This window comes from Molothrus aeneus, chromosome 22 (genome assembly GCF_037042795.1).
Source record: "Molothrus aeneus isolate 106 chromosome 22, BPBGC_Maene_1.0, whole genome shotgun sequence".
NCBI lineage: Eukaryota > Metazoa > Chordata > Aves > Passeriformes > Icteridae > Molothrus > Molothrus aeneus.
This window is the reverse complement of record NC_089667.1, coordinates 5241944-5258725: the sequence shown is the minus strand read 5'-3', so window position 1 is coordinate 5258725 and position 16782 is coordinate 5241944. Positions and strand designations below refer to the sequence as shown.

Below are 16782 nucleotides of genomic sequence, written 5' to 3'. Positions count from 1 at the left end.
GAGGAATAAAATCGTGGCCAAGTGATTAATATCCTTTATTTTTGGACTTTAGTAGCATCTCAGCACTTGGCTCACGGTGCTCTACAGAAAAAAATCCTGCATTCAGAGACTTCCAACATAATGAAAACCCTCTCTGTGCCTTGAAAATCTGTTTGCTGCACTCGAGAAATTTAAATTTTTGGAGAAACACCACTATTGACCTAGAAGATATGGTCAGGGCTTCTCTGCCAAAAAATTATCCCAGCATGTCTTTTTGTTGTTTTTTTTTGTTTTTCCTTTAGATGACCTCTTTTTCCAGCAAACAAACAAAAGCAACAACAAAAAAAATAAAACCCACAACCTTGCAGCAAAGTTATTCCCTTAAAGAAGTGGCAAAAAGTGACCTCTTGCAGCAGGGACAGGATCAGAATGAGTTGATTTTGAAGTCATTCCCACAACACCTCAGACTTTTATTAATGAATATTCCTGGTCATTAAGGAGTTTGATGATATTAAGGATATGTAGAGGTGGTTGGTATTTCCTAGGATAATTTTCCTTTGCCTCTTGAGCTTTTGCCACTCTTCAGGGCAATATTTTGGATTTTTTTTTCCCTGTGCTCTCTCTTGTTTCAAACAGGAGGGATGCTGGCCTCGTTTCCTGTTGATTTCCAGACTCCTCATTAACTGGTTAATCAGGAAAACACAGCCAAGCACTTCTGGTGAAAGGCGGGTTGGGTTTGGAGGGGAGGAAAACAGCTCAGAGCAGGCACCTCCACACCGCCAAATTGTTGGCCCAAAATCCTTTTAGCCAGTAAAATGGTTGGGGAAGGGGAGATAAATTGGGTTTTAGGAGCAGGGATGGGCATTTCCAAAAGGGGAAAGTCCAAGTGGGCGCTCTGGGCTGCCAGGGCAGGATCATGGGGGGAGAAATGACAATTTTCTGGGGATTTCCCCATCTCCTCAAGGGTGGAGGCTCCTGTCAAGTGGCTCTGGCAGGAGACTGCAGGAGTGGTGTCCCCTGATGTCCCTGCTCTTGTTAATCGGACTTGACAGATGATAATGAGGGAGAGGCTGTGGCTGAGCAAGGGCAGGGGGAATGGCAGCGCTCCTGGGGGAGCAGGACACAGCAGCAGAGTCCAGATGTCCAGGGCTTACAGGAGGTCACTCCAAGAATTAATCTTTGCTGTTTCTGCTCCCAGAGGTGGCAGGGGAAAATCAGAGACTCTGAAGTGAAGGTTATTCATCTCCAGCTCACAATCCTGGCTTGGCCTTGCTGCTAAACCTCTCAAAAATGAGGTTTTTTGGGGAAGAACCCTTCTCTTTTGAGGATGTGTGGGGGACAGATCCCCTGAGCACATGTATAGGGGGTGACATCGTGTCCCCAAAATGCAGCCCTGCTCACTGGAACTGTGGTCCTGTGCCCACTAATGCATAATTAGCCTTAATTAGCTCAATTAGCCTGGAAAATGGGAGGGGGGTTGCCTTTGCTGGGAGGTCAGTGTGTCCTCCCCTGGCTGGGGGATGTTGTGGCCTTGGCAGTGTGAGCAGAATTCTGGTCCTGGGCGCTGCTCCGTCGAGGAGAGGGATGAAATCCCACCCAAAGGTGGGATTTTACCCCCTCAGGGGAAGGATTGGTGTCTAAATTCCACTGCAGATTGGGCTTTTCTTGTCCCCACCCAGAGGAGGTGACAGCACCTCTGTGGCTGCTGGGAGATGGAGCTGGGTCAGAGCCCTGAGCACACAGCCAGGAGTTGCAGTCCCCAAGCCGAGGGGACTCTCACCCCAAGGCTGGGTTGGAATCGTCCCTTCACAAAGTGAGGCATTAATGGAACCCATTTTCTCCACCATCTCCTGCAGGAACTCTTTGGAAGTGGAGGAAGGGGAAAATCCATTTTCTCCACCATCTCCTGCAGGAGCTCTTTGGGAGTGGAGAAAGTGGGGTCACAGTTTGCTGCTGGGAGATGGGGCTGGGTCAGAGCCCTGAGCACACAGCCAGGAGTTGCAGTCGTGACGTCCCTGTCACGGGCAAGACCAGCCTTGTTTGTCACCAAACCACACAAAAGTGGCACCTTTTGCAGAGCAGCTGCATTTGTGGGATGCTCAGAGGCTGCTGGGTGCCACAGACAATATTTTCCCCGTACTGAGAACCTGCCCAAGCCGAGGGGACTCTCACCCCAAGGCTGGGTTGGAATTGTCCCTTCACAAAGTGATCCTCCAGGGTTTCCTTGTCTCCCCTCATTGTGGCTCTCCTTTTTTTCCTTGTCATTAGCAGGAAACTGCCTGACCAAACTGCTTTTGCCTGCCTGGCAGGAGCACAGATCTGATGAGTCAGGGGAGGAAGAGCTCCTGTTTAACTGGAAAAGGAAACTGGGGGGAAAGGAGAGGGAAGAATTGCTGCCAGAGAGCTGTGGAATGAATGAATGACATTTGTTTAAAGACACATGAGGAGATTAATGATGGGAGTTAAAGTATGAAAGCAACAGGGCCTAAGTGAGGCATTAATGGAACCCATTTTCTCCACCATCTCCTGCAGGAACTCTTTGGAAGTGGAGAAAGGGGAAAATCACTTTACAGTAATAACTGTTATTTATATAAGAGAACAGCTTTGGATATATCAAAATGTGAGGTTTCAAGGTAATAACTGGCCCCTCACAATCGTTGTTATCCATTTAAAAGAGGCTTTCTGTGGTGGTGAAGAGATGGAGGAAATAGCCCCAGTCCTGCAACTGATCCAAAATGAAGTTTATTTGATTATTGTCACCATTAGTCAGCTCCCAATATGAGAGGATTGTGTTAAGAAAAAGGTGAAAAGGCTGGGGGAGATGAAGGGGGGCTGGAAATCAGCCTTGCAGAGTTTGTTGGGACCATTTGTTGGGCTCATTAGAGCCCTGGGGCTCATCTTGGCTCCCTCCAGGGCCTCCCTGCACCGTGGCTCTGCTCCTTGGGCACAAAATCTGTCTGGCACAGAGGAGGAGCTCAGCTCTTCTGCAGGAATCGGGAGAGACTCATGAATGATTCATGAGCAGGGATTGGGGGTAGCAGGGAAGGATGATAATAATATTCTCCATGTGTCAAAATATAACAATAATTTGACCAGCTCTAATTTTTAATAACTGCTGGGTTTGGGAGCAGGTGTGATGGATGAGCTGGAGCAAGCCATGGTCTCCCAAGATGGCTTTTCACTTCAGAGCACCAAGGCCACTCTCTGAAATATTAGAGCTGTAGAAAACCTCTCAGGCTCTGGGAGGAAGGAGCAGAAAGCTGAAAAGGAAGGGACAAAGGGTCTGCTCTGCTTTCATAATTCCAATTAGAATAAGTGTTAGAGATGATCCTTAATTGATCCCGGCTCAGAGTGGCGCTGGGGTGGGAGTTTTATCCTCTCTAAACCTCCAGTCTCATGGAGTGAAGCCTTTCAGAAGGGTTTTCCTCTTTAACTCTGCTGGGTGTTGTTGTGAGCGTGGAATGAGGTGAGAGGGGTGGCCGGGAGTGGGTGACAGGGCTGGGGATTTGATGGTGGGGTCGCAGTTTGCTGTCCCAGACGTGGCTCAGGACATTTCTCACGTGGGAAGAGGCAGGGGAGGATGATAAAGCAGCCCTGTTCCTCCAGGCAGGCTCGTTCTGGCTGGGATAATGAAAAAGAATTGGATTTGTGAGGGCAGCTGACACGGCTGGCTGTCTCCAAGATGTTTTCATTGCTGTGTTAAGAAGTCTTTTACAGACTTGGAGAAGTACTGGGAACTTGGTGCTGCCTGAGGCTGCCAGCCCTGACTCCTCACGTGACAGCAGTGAGAGTGAGCCCCCAAAAACCCCCACAGAAACTCCAGGGCCACCCACAGCAATAGCAGGCAGTGGGAAGGAGCCTTGGCAAGGCCCCCTGTCCCCCTGCCCTGCCCTGAGTGAGTGCTGAGGCTTGCAAGTGTCAAACATCACTGCTGCCTTCAGCTCTTCAGGTATCCTCATTAGGATGGTTGGAAGGAGGAGGATTTAATGATCTGAACCATGACTTCAATTAATCAGTATAAATGTTGCTTATTTATAATATAAAGCCCAGCCTATGGATAGCTCTGTTGTTTAATTAAGCTTATCACTGGGAACCTGATCCAGTTCCTTGCTGCATTAATGTCACTAATTCAGTATCCCCTGGAAGAAGCTTCAGAACAGACTGCAGGGGATGTAATTCACTCCACTCTGCTCTGCAAGCCTGGCTGGCTCTGGAACATCTCAATCCTCACCCAGGGCTGGTGCTGATTCCTCCCCAGTCCCAGCAGCTCTTCCATCATTGCTGACATCCCAGGAGCCTGGAACAGCTTTTCCTTTGGTTTGTTCAGCCTTGTTCACTAAGAGTTTTTGTGTCTGCTTTAATTTACCCTCTGCAGCTGAGCCTTTGCTGTAGCCTCGCTTCTCCTCTCTTCCTTTCTTGCTCTTCACTTGCCCTCTCCAGTTTCTGTGTGGTGTTTTTAAAACTTTTCCAGATGCAGGAGAATCTGTAATCAGCTCCCAAGCTGAAAGCAAAAGCTGTTTGCCCAAAAGTTCTTCTTTACCCACACTGGAGAGCCTTGCAGGAGAAACCTCAGAGATTCTCTGGGAAAACTTGGAGGAACTTTTTAAGGATTTTGTGGTTGTTTTTTTCTGCTGTGCCAGGGATTCTCCAGGCAATGTTTGACACCCCCCCTGCTCAGGGGTGGTCTCCAGAGGATGCTGAGACAAATTGCTCCCAGCGAGGATGTTGCTGTGCATCACTTCACTCACTCAGGGCTCTGCAGATTCCTTCTCTCAAAAAAACCATCTAAAAAAACAAAGTGGAGCTGCCTTTTTTTTTTTTTTTTTTTTTTTTTTTGGTCCAAACGACCAGAAAAAGTACCCTGGGATTAGATGAATTAGCAGTGTGCTGCTAAGATGGATAGAAAGGCAGGGAAAACCATGTCAGAGTGCAGGGAAAAGCAAATTGCTGTTTCTCTTTCCCATCCAGAAGTCAGGGAAGAAGCCATCAGGGGAGAACGATGGCAGTGGGCAGAGCATACTAACGAGGGAAGGCAGGAAGGCGTTGGAGCAACCCACTGCATCAGCTGGAGGCTGAGTGGCAAAAAAGAAATAAATCCAGGCTGTGCAGATTGATCAGTATTGGATCTGAAGGGCCTCCACATCTGCTGTGGCAGCTCCTCAGCATCTCATTCCAGGGTGACTCAGCAGCAAGAGGTGTTTGTTCTGTCAGGGAAGCTCAGGGATGAAAACAATCCCGAGGCACCTCAGGGGAAGGCTCAAGTGTCGTTTTATACCTGGATCAAACTCTTTTATGTGCTTTAAGACACCTGGATTCTCTTCAAGAGAGGTGAGGTTTCCAATGTGACCTTTTCCCAGCTTTATTCATCTTTTCAGGTCTTCTGTTGGAGCAGACAGGTTTAGGGGGAGGTGTTCCTGCCCATGGAAGGTATTCCTGCCCATGGAAGGTGTTCCTGCCCATGGAATTTCCCCCTGCCCATGGAAGGTGTTCCTGCCCATGGAACTTCTCCCTGCCTATGGCAAGGAGCTGGAATTTGATGCTCTCTGAGGGCCTTTCCAACCCAAAGGCTCCCAAACACAATTTGGCTCTTCCATCCATGCTCAGCCACGTGGCATTGACCCATTGATCTTTACACACATTCCTGCTTCCAGGGATTCCCATCTCCCAAAAAGATCTGCTTGTAGTGCTGAGGATTGAGGCAGAATTATCAGGTTTTGGTGGCAGAGAGGCTGAGTCTCTAAGCAAGGCTTCCTGAAGCCTCCTGGCACATTAAATCTGTTTATTTGCCACGTGGTCCTGGAAAACCTTGAGGAGTCACTTTATCTCTTCACTCTTCATCCATCATGAGAGAATGAAAATCATGCCACCTATCATTTGTCTGGCTCATATCTTTATAGCAATTGCCATATCTGCATCCTGCATGCTTGGTCCTTGTCCCTGGGCCCATCTTTTAGAGATTTGTCACAGCAGCAGTGGCCAGTGATCTGGAAAAGGAATACAAGAGGTGCAAAATCTCTCAAAATTCTCCATATTAATGCAAGCAAACCCCAAGATCCCTCCACAACGTTTCCCCCCTCCTCACTTTGATATTGGGGGTGCATCCAAGGCTGTTTTCTGTCTCTGTGTGTGGATTCATTCCAGGACCTGGAATTTCCCCTCTGCATCCTTTGGGCTGAGCTGTGCATCCGCTGCCAGCCTGAGAGGGATCAGCCAAAGCTGTGACCCCACTGAAACAGGGAGGGGCTGGAAGAAGAGCAAGTGCACTTTAAATTCTGAGATATCCAGAAGGGTTCAGAGGAAAATGGTCATTAAATCCCCACTTAATGGAAATTCAGGGACTGTAGAGGGATCCCCAGTTCCTTAAATCCCGTACCCTCCTGTTTCATCCTCTCCAGGATCAGAGGAAACGGCCTCAAGTTGTGCCAGGAGAGGTCTGGATTAGAAATTAGGAAAAATTCCTCCATGGAGAGGCTGCCAAGCACTGGCCCAGGCTGCCCAGGGTGGTGGTGGTGGAGTCACCATCCCTGAAGTTGTTCCAAAAATGTGTGGCTGTGGCATTTGAGGACAGGGTTCAGTGACTGTGGTGGTGGCTGGATGATCTTTGAGGTCTTTTCCAGCCCGTGGCCAGAAGGAGGATCAGGAAATGGTTTCCCCTGCAAGGCAAAGGTTTGGGAATTCTTCTCTCCTTAAATCCCCTTCAGTCAGAAAATCCCAAAGTGCTGCAGATCTTTGTGTGTGCTGGAATGGCCACTGAAACCCTGGGGATGGAGCTCTGGGATTTTCTGGGGTTGTGGCTACAAAACACATTTATTGAGGGGTCTGGGTCCTTTCCTGCCTGCTCCCCAGCTCCATTATTCATTTCCATCTCTCAAATCCATCATCAGAGCCATAAATCCTACTGGACTTTCCCATTTGTTTGTTGGCTTTTTTTTTTTCTTGATTTTTGGTTTTTTTTACCTCAGAACTTTACCCATTGTTTCTCCCTTCCTCATTCATTTTGCTTGCCTGGCAGTGGCACTTGGGGCTTGTGTGGTTATTTTTCTTATATTTATACTCTCCACTGACTTAATTAAGCTGTTGCTCATTTCTTGGTCTTGCCAAGTTTATTGGCCCCACCAGGGCTTCCCAGTGCTCTCTTCCTACAGAACCACAGCTGCTGCCAGTCACCTGAGACCAGAAAAACGGGCAGAAAAACCTCCTTTGGAAACTCAGCTTGACATTATGGAAGCAAAAGACAGGCAGAAAAACGATCTTCCCAACTCGGGTCAGTGGTTTTAGGCTGGATTCCTAAGAAAATAAGATTTAGGCATTTAGGGGGTGTGGGTGGCCGTGAAGGAGCTTGGATTTTTGGCAGACTCTGGCCCAGTTTGACAGACGGGGCTTTGCAGAGGTGCTGAAAATCTGGATTAGAGGGCAGCGCTGTGGGGAGCAAAGTTACAGGGGAAACAAAAAACACCACCCCACCCCACCACACTGACCCGTGCACAAACAAGCTCCTGGTGCCTGGAATTCCCTGCTTTTGGGGGTTTGGGGACATTCAGGAGAGCCCCTGTTGGTCCAGCCTGTCCCTTTCAGAGCCAAATCCCATTCCCTGACCCTACACTTCAGGAAGGTTCAGTCCCCCATGCTCTTTCCCCCTGCTTTTCTCTCCTTGCTTTTGGGAATTCTCTTGGCAGGTTTTTCAGGGCCTGGAGTGGGATTTAACCGCTCATAATCCCAATATTTCAATCCCCAGCTCAGGATTTTCTCCACAGCTGCAGTGCCTTAAGCCTGGCTGTGAAAACCCACAGGAGTTTCCCTTTAAAATCAATTTCCTGCCCTGCCTTGGTGCCAGAGGGTGGGTTCAGCCCCCCTGAGCCAGCTCTGCATGGGGAGTTCCCATTTTTGACCCTTTTCTTCTCTTTTTGTGCCTTTTTGCTCCTCTCTTTGTGCTCGGGGTGTTTGCTGCTGCCTCGGAGGGGGATTTATATTCCCAAAATCAGGTGAGATGAGGGGCCTGGAGGATTTTTACCCGCCTGCCCCAGAAGGATGATGTTTTCTGGGATGCAGGGATGGTCCCCCTGAAGTTTTACATCCCTGCATGATGGACACATCACCACCTTCCTGCTCGATTTTTTTTTTCTGCAAACTCCAGGTCTCGGGGAGTGTAATTCTGATTTTATGTACACAAAGCAGTTATTAAAGAAGATAAAAGAGAGATTGTGTTTCAAGCAGCAGGAACTAAAGCCCTCAGCTGCTTTTATCACATCTCCCCTGAATTTGCTCTCTCAGGATAGCAGGAATGAGAGGGAAGCTCCATTTAAATGCAGATTTCCAGTGCTGGCCCAGAGCAATAAATAGCCCTCTGTTCCCTTGACCAGACAAACATTATCGAGCCTCTTTGTGAAGGAGATTTCGTGTTTTCAGATCTTCTCTTTCTCCTTGATGAGGTGCTCTTTCCTCGCAGAGTAATAGCATGTTGACGCCTTTTTATTTTATTTTTAAGCAGCACTTCAGAGATGATAATGGAAATACAATCCCACCTGTTTCTCCACTGGAGCTCCACTTGACAGCCCCGTAATGAGGAACTGTGCAAATTTCTTCTCCTTTACTGTACTGACAGCCTGGAGGGTTGATACTTTATTCAGCAGAGCAGAAAAGCACAAAAAAAAGCAATTTTGGCAACAATTTTTATTCACCTGACCCTGCAGCCTCGTGGGTTGGGAGTTCAGGAGGATGGGGAGACGTGGAGATCCCTGGGGCATCTCCTGGTGCTCCTCAGCAGGACACTCAGGGTGTTGGGAGAATGAAATTTTTCCTGGAATTCTTTTGGGTTTCCTGGTTTGCAGAGGAAGGACCGGTCAGCTCCAGTGGCAGGTACTGGATCTTGGGACTGGATCTTGTGGGCAGCTGGGCTGGGATTGCAGCTCTGGGCTTGAGCAAGGGGGCACAGAGGGTTTGGGCGCCAGGGAATGGCGTGGCCAGCAGGAGCCGCCTGGAATTCTGTGTGCAGCTCTGGGCTCCTCACGGAATGAGGGACATGGAGGGACTGGGGAAGGGGCTCAGCCTGCAGAAAAGGAGGCTCAGGGGGGACCTTGTGGCTCTGCACAACTCCCTGACAGGAGGGGAACGGCACAGCCGTGTTTTCTGAGAAATCCTCCCGCCAGGATTTCTTTCTCCTGAGAAAAAATTCTGAAAAATTTTCTCCTGAGGAAAAAGTTTCTCCTAGGATTTTTCTCTGCTGAGAAGCCTCAGAAAAGAAATGTCAACAATAACAATCTGATGGCTGTGGAATGTGGTCTGGAGATGTTTTACCAACAGGTGCATCTTTAATTGGTGTCATGTGGTGGGTTTTAATTAATAACCAATCACAGTCCAGCTGTATTGGACTCTCTGGTCAGTCACAAGATTTTATTATCATTCTTTGCCAGCCTTTTGAAATGCTTTCTTTTTTAGTATAGTTTTAATATATTTAGAACATATATAATATATATAGAATAATATAATATATATAAAATATGTATCATATATATATTTTTTATATATATATATAATTTTTAGTATAGTTTTAATATATAATTTTCTTTTAATATAATATAGATCATAAAGTAACAAATCAACCTTTTGCAAGATGGGGTCAAGATTTTCATCCCTCCTTTGCTGGGGTTACCTGCAAATTCCACAGGGGACAGCCAGAGGGGATTTGGGATCTGCTCCCAGGAACAGGGACAGGAGGAGAGGGAATGGCTCAGGCTGGAATCAGCAGGAATTTCCCCATGGAAAGGTTATGAAATATTGGCAGGGGCTGCCCAGGGAGGTTTGGAGTCCCCAGCCCTGGAGGTGTCCAGGGAAGGACTGGGCTGGGGGCACTCAGAGCTCTGGGCACAGGTTGGGTTTAATAATCCCTGAGTTTTTTTCCAAGCTCACTGATCCTGAGGCTGTGTTTACAGCATAAATCAGCAGAGGTTGTAGGTGTGATCTTAACCTGTCACTTGGGACATTTAGGAAATATTACAGGTACCTTTATGTGTTTTTCACTTGGAGGGACAGGTTATGAGCAGTGAAATATCCTGTTTACCAAGCCAGTGCTGTGTTAAATCTGCATTTTCAAGAGATGCCTTGAGATGGAAATCGTGTTTCTGAGTATGACTTCCCATTTCAAAGGTATAAAAAACATCTGAGAAACTGTAAATTAAAAAAAAAAAAGCCTTGAAGGAAAAGGGGAAGGGGAAAGGTCAGTTTGTTGTGGCTGTGTGTAATCCTGGCAGTGGCATCTGTTCCCTGTTATTGTTATAAAAATCTGATTTCATTAGGTTTGGGATGAATCACGGGCTGGGGAGCTCTGCTGGAGCTGGCTCACAGTGGGCTCATCCTGTCACAGTGCATATGTTGGGAATCTGGCTGGGGCAGGCAGAGCTCCAGGAGCCTCACAGCCCTGGGGGATGCAGGACGGAGCCTCTGCTCCTCAGCCCTGCTTGGAGCCAGCTGGGGCTGCTCAGGGTGGAATTCAGAGCTGGCTGGGATGGCTGGGCACTGCCTCAGAGGGTGGCTGTGTCTCATCAGCTCAGGGGCACAGCGGGGACAGCCCTGCCTGTGCCACTGCTTTGGCACAGAGAGGCACAACTGAGCTGGGTGGGGTGAGGAATGGAGGTGTGGGGGTTAGAAATAGACAGTGTGGGGTTGAGACATGGACAGTGTGGGGTGAGACATGGACAGTGTGGGGTTGAGACATGGATGTCTGGGGTTGAGACATGGATGTCTGGGGTTGAGACATGGATGGCCTTCTTCCCCCTGGGAGGAAGAGGCAGAAGGGGTTGAGCATCTGCTGCCACAGCTGGGCTGGAAGGGCTGTGGCCACATGGCCCCATCCCGTGTGGTCTTGGGGGAGCCACAGGGAGCTCCTTGTGCAGCTCCTGGCTCAGCAGAGAGCTCCAATTCCTCCTTTCCCAGCTCCTACCCCAGCAGAGAGCTCCAATTCCTCTTTTCCCAGTTCCTTCCTCAGCAGAGAGCTCCAATTCCTCCTTTCCCAGCTCCTACCCCAGCAGAGAGCTCCAATTCCTCCTTTCCCAGTTCCTTCCTCAGCAGAGAGCTCCAGTTCCTCCTTTCCCAGCTCCTACCCCAGCAGATATCACCAATTTCTCCTTTCCCAGCTCCTACCCCAGCAGAGAGCTCCAATTCCTCCTTTCCCAGCTCCTTCCTCAGCAGATATCACCAATTCCTCCTCCCCCCCATCCCCAAGGAGTGAAAAACCCCTGCAGGACAGTCACTAAAATCTGCTTTTCTCAGAAAGTGCCATCCCATCCCTTGCATTTCTCTGGCTCCCAATTATACCTTTATTTTCCCTGCTTCTTGCTGTTAAACCCTTAACTTTGAGCATTGCCTTTGAAATCTGTATCTGGTGGAGGTTTGCAGTGGAAGTCACTTGTTGCTTGAACCTTGATTATTACCCAGCTACTCCAAAGGGGTCAGCTCTGGTTTGGTGCTTCTGGAGCACGGATTTTGTGTTAATTGCATGGGAATCTGTTAATTGTGTGGGAAATCTGAGTGAATGGAATAAAAAGCTGATTATTACAAGGGATGTTTTCCCTGTCAGAACTGGAACACCCCATGGGAAGAGAAGCTCTTCCTGAGGAAAGCTCAGCCCTGGTGGCTTCACTCAGTGCCTGGGAAATCCTGAGCATCCCTGAGCCAGGCACTGCAGGTCCAGGTGCTCCTGGCTCCCTCTGCAACGTTTTCCTCATCACTCATGGAGCAGCAGTCTAGACTGGTGACATTTATCACCATGGGGAAGACAGAAGTGATTTTTGAGGGCAACCAAGTTCAAAGACTTTGCTGTAAGTCTTCAGGATTAAAGATTTACTTGATGCATCTTCCCCTGTTTAATAGACAGGAAGAGATGAAAGGGAATTTCTAGAAAGATTTTCGTTGATACTTAATGATGCCACTGTTAGATGAGCTTTGGCACAGTGTCCCGAGCCATGAAGCTTTAAAACCAACCTTTTTTAAACATTAAATGACTTTTTTTCATCCTCCAGCTTTAATAAATAAAGATTAGTTCAGCCTCGTTACCTCCCTAGTGCTGGGGGCTGGTTTAATATTTAGTTAAAGTAACCAGTCTCCCAAAATGAGCACATTTTGCTGCTTCCCCAAATCCCACAGGGAGGCTGGAAACTCCTCTGGAATTTGATCTGGGTTCTGCAACTGCTGCTGCCACTTCCAGCCTGGATCCAGCTCTCCATCTGAATTCCTTTCTTTCCAAAACCCCTGCTTTTCCCCCTTTCTCTTGTATTTGCTCCCAAAATTCAAATTCAGTCAGAGCTGAGTAGGTAAAAGAGTTTTGTTGCTGTTATTTTGGGTTGCTTCTCTTTCTCTGCTTCTCTTTCTCTGCTGCTTCACCTTCAGGGAAGTTTTCAAGATTTTCAAAAATAAGACTAGAAAATCCCATCCTGAACAGAAATTTAAAAAAAAAAAGCTCTGTGCAAATTTTTTTTTTTTTTGCTGAGCTGGCTTGAGGAAACTGTTCCAAATGCTTTGGTTTTGCCTATTTTTATACTTAAAAATCACTTAACTGTGCATTAGTGGAAGTGGATTTTGTTTGAAAGCTGCCAATTAGGAAAATACTTGAAAACATTCCCCAATTTAGTGATGTTGAAGCTTTAAATTAGAAACTAATGAATCTGAGAATGCTGACATCCACTCCCCCGCTGCTGATCTTTAATTTCACACCGTCAGCACCTGAGCAGGAGCTGCATTTGGTGATGCTCAGCACATGGATTTACCCTTCCCTGGGAGCAGGGCTGCAGGAAAAGTTTCTACAAGAACTTTCTCCTCTGCTTCTCTCCTGGAAAAGTGGAGTCTGTGGCAAATTGCTCTCCCAGCTTTGTTCTAATTAAAAGAAGTCATCAGCCATGTTAATATCCTAAAACCCTTGCTCCTGGCTTTGGAGGAAAGCACAAACCCTTTTTGTGGCATAATGAGATTAGGATGAACTCAACTCCCATGAAACTGGGAAAAGCTAGGAAAAGAAGGAATTGTTGAGTATTTTCAGGATATGAAGTGGATCAGGCTGGTGTGGACCAGCTTTGGGCTTGCCCTGCTGGGGTGAGGGCAGGGCTGGGACCTGGGGAGGCTCTGCAGTTGTGCCAGGAGAGAAAAGATCCCCCTGGGATGAGTGGGCGAGGCTGGGAAAAGAGCCCTGAGAGGAAGAGGGGCTGAAATCAGGCTGTGCTTTGAGTTTTGGGGCTGGACTAAAGTCTTAGGGGCAGGAAAACCAAAGAAAAGGAGCCTGGGCTCCCGCCAGGTTGGTCTGGGCTCTGCTGGGGGCTCTGTGGTGGCAGTGAAGGGAGCAATGAGGACCCTGAGGCACAGCCCAGATCCCTCTGTGGGTCCCTCCGTCCCAGCTCAGCATCCCTGTGCTGCTCTGCTCAGCATCCCTCTGCCCTCCCAACCTCTGTGTCCTTTGTGCCTTGCTCCTAGGACTCAGGGGATCTCCTTGATGGGCTTTATTTCACTTCCCAGCTCATTTATGCTTTTCCCTACCAAGAAAAAAAAAAAAACAAAAAACCAAACCTGCTGCAGGAGTTCCCTCCCTTCCCTCCCTTCCCTCCCTTCCCTCCCTTCCCTCCCTTCCCTCCCTTCCCTCCCTTCCCTCCCTTTCCTTCCCCTTCCCTCAGCATCTGAGCAGTGCTGAAGGGCACCTCTCCCTGTGGAGGGATATTTTTTTTTGGGGGGGGGGAAGATAAGAATTGGTGATTTTTTTTTTTAACAGCAGCACTTCTCTCCCCCAGATAAAATGCAAAATCTGTGTTCTGGGGGGCATCTCCTGTTAGCCAGGATAAACCCACTGGGGTGCCAGCTCCTCATGAAATTCTGCCCTGAGTGCTCCACCCCTGAACCCTTTTTTGCCTTCCCTCCAAAAAAACAAAGGTAAAACCCCTCCCCACCTCCCTCTGCCTGCCACAGATCTGGGTGGGCAGCCCCAGGAGCTGAGTTCAAGAGCCTTCTGCTTGAAAAATATTTGTCCCTCCCCACCCAGGGCTGCTTCCTGAAATATTCCAGCTCCTCAGCACCCTAAAGGAACCATCCCGGGGTTTTTTGGGGACGTTCTGCCTTTGTTAGGATGTGAGGCAGCTCCTGGAGCTGGGTTTTTTCGGGTTGGGCAGCTGGAGGAGCCTCTCTGGGAGCAGCCAGCCTGTGTGGCAGTGGGTGCTGGGAGCCTGGCAGTGTGGGTGGCTGTGCTGTGGCATTCCAGCAGGTAAAACAGAGATTTCTCTGCAGAGATTTCACCACCCACCTGTCTGGCAGGGCCTGGGGAGTGGGAGAAGCAGCGGGAAAGGCCACGTGTGGGCAGGGGGATGTGGCAGCTCTGGTGGTGACAGGAGCACAAACAGAGCTCCTGCAGGGATCAGGAGTGGGGGTGATGCTGGAGAGGCTACCTGGGACAGGGGCTGGGCAGAGTTAGAGGAATGAAACTGGGATTTATTAAAAGGGTTTGAAGGATACATCTTGGGCAGAACAAGAGCCCAGCCATGGCTACACCCAAGATGGACCCCAAGTCATGAGTTTTCACACTTTTATAAATTTTGGTCCGTTTTCATATTGGGGTAAATTCACCAATTCCAGCTCCAGGTGATGCAGTCCCATCCTCCCAGTTTGATCTCTGTTGTTCAATTTTCTGTTGTTTGTTGCTCAGTTCTCTGTTGTTTGCGCTTTTTGGGCTGGAGCTGCGGTGGTGTCCTTGGTTCTGGGGCTGGACAAGGATTGTTCTGTGGGGCTGAGCTGTGGGGAGAACTTGGTGACACTTTGTATGGAGTTCAGAGTCACACACCAATGCAGCGCAGAGGCTGGGAAATACGAAAGCTCAAACTGAAGGCATCATGGGGATGAGGAGGGGAGTGCAGATCCCAAACCTAACCTGGGCCTACACCTCTTTCCCCCACAGCTGCCATCCTGGATGACCCCATGGAGTGCAGCAGAGGGGAGAGGCTCTCCATCACCCTGGCCAAGAACCGCATCAACCGCGCGCCCGAGCGGGCGGGCAAGGCCAGGGTGGAGGTGGACATCTTTGAGCTGCTGAGGGACAGCGAGTACGAGACTGCAGAGACCAGTGAGTACCACCCCTGGGATGCCTTGGGGAGGCTGAGATGGAGCAGAGGCTGGAGGAGTTACAGAATAAAGCAGGGATTTATTAAAAGGATCTCCTCAATGGGTGCACCTTGGGCAGCACAAGAGCCCAGCCAGGGCTGCACCCAAGATGAACCAAAATGGTCCCAAAATGAATCTGAGATGGTCCCAAAATGGTCCCAAAATGAATCTGAGATGGTCCCAAAATGAATCTGAGATGGTCCCAAAATGGTCCCAAAATGAATCTGAGATGGTCCCAAAATGAATCTGAGATGGTCCTGAGATCGTTCCAAAATGAACCCAAGATGAACCAAAATGGTCCCAAAATGAACCCAAGATGAACCCAAATGGTCCCAAAATGCACGAGCGCTCCCGGGGTCTCTCCCTTGGATCAGTTCTGCTCCATTTGCATCTTGCAGTTCATTGTCCCATCCCAGCTTTAGCCCATGCAGTCCCATCCTTGTTTTTCTCTCTCCAGCCCACGGTGTTTGTGCTCCTGGGCTGAGATTTGGATCATTTGTCCTTGGTGCCCAGCTGGAGCAGGAATTGTTTTGTCTCCCTGCTCTGTGCACAGAGCTCAGCATCCCCTGATGTGAACCCAGACCCACACACTAAAGCACAGAATCTGAAAAATATACAAAACCTATATAAAATATAAAACCTGAGGCCCAGCTCTCCTCCCAGGAGCCATCTGGCACTCTGAACTTGTGATTTTGTGGCAGTTCAAGGGGAACAGAGAGAAAAAACCCATCCCTGCTCCTTGCACAGAGCAGTTTTCATTTGAGATGAATGAAATGTGCTGGTGCAAGCTCAGGCATGGACTGAGAGAATCCCTGCCCCCAGTAAGCTTTGCCACCACTCAGTGGCTTGGGACAAATAATTTCCTTTAATCTGCCTGTCAATAAACAGAGGTAATGCTGATCCTTTGTCAAGAGCTTAATGGTGAGCAAACAAGAGACTCTTGGGCAAGTTGGGTGCAATTAAGTTGTTTTTAAAACCCTGTGGAATCCTGTGTGTCAGCAAACACAGCAGCTCTTCCTGGAGCTTGAGATTGGCAGCAGATTTATTTACACCAAGTGAAGTTTCTCAAGTGATGTTTGAAATCATGAGGATGAAGAAGAGCTGATTTCCACAGAGCAGCAGATTTCCCATGCCACTCTCAAATCCCTGGATGAAGCGATTCTTTATTAGGGCTGTTCTTCTGAGTGCCCAATATGCCAGCTCTGAATAAAAAAGAAATTGAGGGTCACTGTCCCACAGTTTGAAAGGAACCCTAAAGGTCTCTGATATTTTTTTTTCCTGTAAGAGGGAAAACCCTTTGGAATAGTAAATCCTCCTTTTAAAATCATTTTAGAGTTCAAGTGAGTGCTATAATTTTTTATTACCAGTTGTCTCGAGAAAGCTGGAGTAATAATTTTAAATAATCTGGATTTTAGACTCGTTTCCTAATGATTCTGCCTTCCATGACTGTGTGATCTGCAGGGTTATCCCCAAAAAGCGTGGCAGGGTGTTGTGCTTTGGGGCTGGCTGGTTTTTCCTGGAGTCTTGGTGGCTTTTCTGCTCAGGGATCTCCAGGTGAGGTGGCAGAGCAGCTCCGTGGGGCTGTGGGATCAGCACATCGCTCCTTCATTTCCTGCACCAGCGTTTGCTCCATTTATAGACGTGTGCAGTTAATAAAGAGATCTCAGCAAGAACCTGGGC

General features: G+C 48.5%; 1 protein-coding gene across 1 annotated transcript in view; it reads left to right on the top strand.

Moving 5' to 3' along the window:
• GRIK4 (glutamate ionotropic receptor kainate type subunit 4) overlaps nucleotides 1-16782 on the top strand; it is a 212832-nt gene that overhangs the window by 114628 nt on the left and 81422 nt on the right. Inside the window, exon 3 of the mRNA XM_066564315.1 lies at nucleotides 14900-15064. Within this exon, the coding sequence (XP_066420412.1) occupies nucleotides 14900-15064 (165 nt within the window). The remainder of the gene's footprint in view (nucleotides 1-14899; nucleotides 15065-16782) is intronic.